This window comes from Bison bison, unplaced genomic scaffold (genome assembly GCF_000754665.1).
Source record: "Bison bison bison isolate TAMUID 2011002044 unplaced genomic scaffold, Bison_UMD1.0 scf7180017864240, whole genome shotgun sequence".
NCBI lineage: Eukaryota > Metazoa > Chordata > Mammalia > Artiodactyla > Bovidae > Bison > Bison bison.
In genome coordinates, this window is record NW_011494812.1 from 665,737 (window position 1) to 669,912 (window position 4,176).

The 4,176-nt window shown below is 39.0% G+C and overlaps 1 protein-coding gene across 1 annotated transcript; it reads left to right on the forward strand.

The window, feature by feature from the left end:
- The first annotated feature begins 1,782 nt into the window (after positions 1-1,782).
- LOC104993532 (olfactory receptor 10K1) lies at positions 1,783-2,724 on the forward strand. Its single transcript, XM_010846840.1, has one exon. The coding sequence runs from the start codon at positions 1,783-1,785 to the stop codon at positions 2,722-2,724; it is 942 nt and encodes a 313-aa protein (XP_010845142.1).
- The last annotated feature ends 1,452 nt before the right edge of the window (positions 2,725-4,176 follow it).

Here is a 4,176-nt window from a genome sequence, read left to right on the forward strand (position 1 = left end):
ATATACTGCTAAGTTGCTTCAGTCAGGTCCGACTCTGTGCGACCCCAGAGATGGCAGCCCACCAGGCTCCCCCATCCCTGGGATTCTCCAGGCAAGAACATTGGAGTGGGTTGCCATTTCCTTCTCCAATGCATAAAAGTGAAAAGTGAAAGTGAAGTCGCTCAGTCGTGTCCGACTCTTCGTGACCCCATGAACTGCAGCCTACCAGGCTCCTCCGCCCATAGGATTTTCCAGGCAAGAGTACTGGAGTAGGGTGCCATTGCATTCTCCTATATATGTATATATATGTATATAATGGTGATATACATATATTTACATTCTTTATATGTAATAAAAATACCTCTACAGTTACAGAATAAAAAAAAAATTCCCTGTCATTTGTGTTAAAGGACTTTAAAATTAGCATGTATATCTTAATATTAACTTCAAATCATTACATCTACTAAGTTTATGATCAATTTATAGTAATTGAGAAAGAAAAAAACATATCTTTTCAGAAATTTCCGATTGCCTGACTTAAGGTCTAGAAAGTCAAGATTTGCTATTGTCATAAAAAATGCAAAAACAAAAATTTCTGGTAGTGGATGCAAGTAATTCCTCAACACAAAATGATGTAAAAGTTTAAATATACTGAAAAGTGCATAAACAAAGGCTAGTTACAACCAATAAATGCTAAATGATTTTGTACCCAAGAAGCATTTTATTTGCTTCTTAGGCTTTAACAGTTGGGGAATACACCCATGATAAAAATATCTGATATAAGCCCTAAAAATGAATTTAAAATAGCAGTTTGCAAACTGGATGTAGTAGCAGAATATTAAAAAGGAATCTTATTGTCATAACCATATGAAAAATATATAAAGCTTGTGATTTGATTAGGAGTTGTAATCCTGGAAAACTGTCCAATTGTCTCATTCTCTGTCACTCTGTATGACATTTTTGCAAAGCTCTATTTTCCTGAGGCATCTTAGAATGGGGGAAGGTGAAGTGTGTTTAAAATGCCACAAAGTACATGAGATTCTTTTTAACAGTCTGATGATTCTTTTCCTAGAAAAAGGAGAAACTTTTCTTTAAATTAATGTTATTTTCTGTTCCACTCTTGCTCAGTGCTCTAGGTTGTGGAACTTCTGGCAATGTTCCTAGTTGGTCTGAAAACTATTTTTTTTTCTTTTTCATATTCTTTTGTCTATTGACATAAAATTTGACATAAAATTGTCATAATGAGTAACTGACATAAGGTATATGATAGTCTTACCACTAATCTTATAACAAGCTGTCAATGATACAAATCTCCCCACACTTTTATTCAGAGATCATCTAATTCTTCCTGTCCCTTCCCATTTTGTGGTTGGTTATCTAAAGTTCACCTACTGTGTCTAAACATCTCATTCTTTATTCTACTTTCTGATCAAGCTCAGATAGTTGAAGTTTAACATGTTTTTCACCTTTGGAGAGCTACATTCCTTTGGCTTGTAGTGAGCAAGAAAAACATAGTAATTCATAAGTACAGGGATAAATAATTTCAGGTAACTCTTTAATCCTTAGCTAGAGAGATAACATGTTATTGGTCTTGGCAAAAAGTCTATTAATTGGTTGTCAGTTACTCTGTTCCACATTTAGCCTTAATTCTTATTTTGGCAGGTGTTTTTTAGAGGGAATCAATGAGTTCCATCAACCATTTGGAGATGCCTGCCACCTGAAGACTTTGTGCTCAGTTACCCATGCACATCTTCATCTCTGAATTCTGGCCTCGGGCTCTGGCTCTCCTGTATTGCAGTGACCATGGAGTGGGTCAATGAGACCTTGGTGAGAGAGTTTGTCTTCCTTGGCTTCTCATTTCTGGCTGGGCTGCAGCAGCTACTCTTTGCTGTCTTCTTGGTGGTCTACCTCTTCACCCTGAGCACCAATGCCATCATCATCTCCACCATTGTGCTGGACAGAGCCCTCCACACCCCCATGTACTTCTTCCTTGCTGTACTCTCCTGTTTTGAGACTTGTTACACCTTCATCATTGTACCTAAGATGCTGGTTGATCTGCTGGCCCAGAAGAAGACCATTTCTTTTCTAGGTTGTGCTATCCAGATGTTTTCCTTCCTCTTTCTAGGTTGCTCTCACTCTTTCCTGCTGGCAGTCATGGGTTATGATCGCTATGTGGCCATCTGTGACCCTTTGCACTATACAGTGCTCATGGGTTATGGGATGTGTTTGGGACTAGTGGCCGCTGCCTGTGCCTGTGGCTTCACTGTGTCACTGGTCACCACCTCACTAGTATTTCACCTGCCATTCCACTCCTCCAATCAGCTCCATCACTTCTTCTGTGATATCTCTCCTGTCCTCAAGCTGGCATCTCATCACTCTCGTCTCAGTCAGTTGGTCATATTCATGCTTGGTGTATTTGCCTTGATTATTCCCCTGTTACTTATCCTGGTCTCCTACATCCGCATCATCTCTGCCATTCTAAAAATCTCATCCTCTGTTGGAAGATACAGGGCCTTCTCTACCTGTGCCTCCCATCTCATTGTGGTAACTGTTCATTATGGTTGTGCCTCTTTCATCTACTTAAGGCCCAAATCCAATTACTCTTCAAGTCAAGATGCCCTAATATCTGTGTCTTATACAATCCTCACTCCATTGTTCAATCCAATGATTTACAGTCTAAGAAATAAGGAATTCAAATCAGCTCTTCGAAGAGCAATGGTCCAGACTTCATATCCTGTTAATTAAAGAACTAGTCTTTACAACTGTTCAGTTAATTGTAAGCCTTTTATGTGCCAAGTAAAATGTGCTTTCAAATATTTTTTATTTAAATGACAGTTTTCATATGAAAAGAATGGGACTCAAAGAAGTTAAGATATTCTGGTTATCTGCCATGAGTAATACTCTAAGAAGGCCATGCAGACATGAAAATATAATTCATTTCTAGAATAAATTTCATTTTATTTCATTCCTGTAAAGATTAGTCATTCAAAAACAAATATATCAGTTAATGAGAGCAAAGATGCAACCAAGCTATTTAGTTCAAAGAATAGAAGAAAAGATAATTATCTATTCTCTACCCCTCCTGTTATCAGTTCTCCCTTTCCTGAAGACAACAGATAACCTTGGTCCCTTTCATTCTACAACAAACTTTAGTGCCCCTTTTTGTTTCCTGATTCTTTCACTCCCAGCTCAATCTACATGTTGAAATGGCTTTGCCTTTACTTGGGGTTGTTCTGTTCTTCCCTTGTTTGAGATTGAAAGCTTATTATGGAGTTTCCTTCCTATGTATGTTTATGCTATTTTAATATTATCCTATCATAGCCTCCAAATTTATACCCTGAATGCTATATCTATTTATTCTCTTCAAGGCAGCTAATAACACTGAATAATTGATGAAGCATTTCAAGTAGTCTAAACAAAGGAGTTGAGTCAATATTAATAGGGTGAAGAGCATGAGTTTTTTAATGATCAGAAAATCCATGGAAAATTCCTAGTGACTCTACTTTCCATAGAGGATGATGTCAAGAATTCCCTGTTAGCAAGGATTTATCACCTAATCCCTGCCTGCTTTTGTGGCATTATTATTTCTAACATTCAGATCAGATCAGAACAGATCAGTCACTTTGTAGTGTCTGACTCTTTGCGACCCCATGATTCGCAGCACGCGAGGCCTCCCTGTCCATCACCACCTCCCGGAGTTCACTCAGACTCACGTCCATCGATTCAGTGATGCCATCCAGCCATCTCATCCTCTGTCATCCCCTTCTGCTCCTGCTCCCAATCCCTCCCAGCATCAGAGTCTTTTCCAATGAGTCAACTCTTCGCATGAGGTGGCCAAAGTACTGGAGTTTCAGCTTTAGCATCATTCCTTCCAAAGAAATCCCAGGGCTGATCTCCTTTAGAATGGACTGGTTGGATCTCCTTGCAGTCCAAGGGACTCTCACGAGTCTTCTCCAACACCACAGTTCAAAAGCATCAATTCTTCAGCACTCAGCCTTCTTCACAGTCCAACTCTCACATCCATACATGACCACAGGAAAAACCGTAGCCCTGACTAGACAAACCTTTGTTGGCAAAGTAATGTCTCTGCTTTTGAATATGCTATCTAGGTTGGTCATAACTTTTCTTCCAAGGAGTAAGCGTCTTTTAATTTCATGGCTGCAGTCACCATCTGTAGTGATTTTGGAGCCAAGAAAA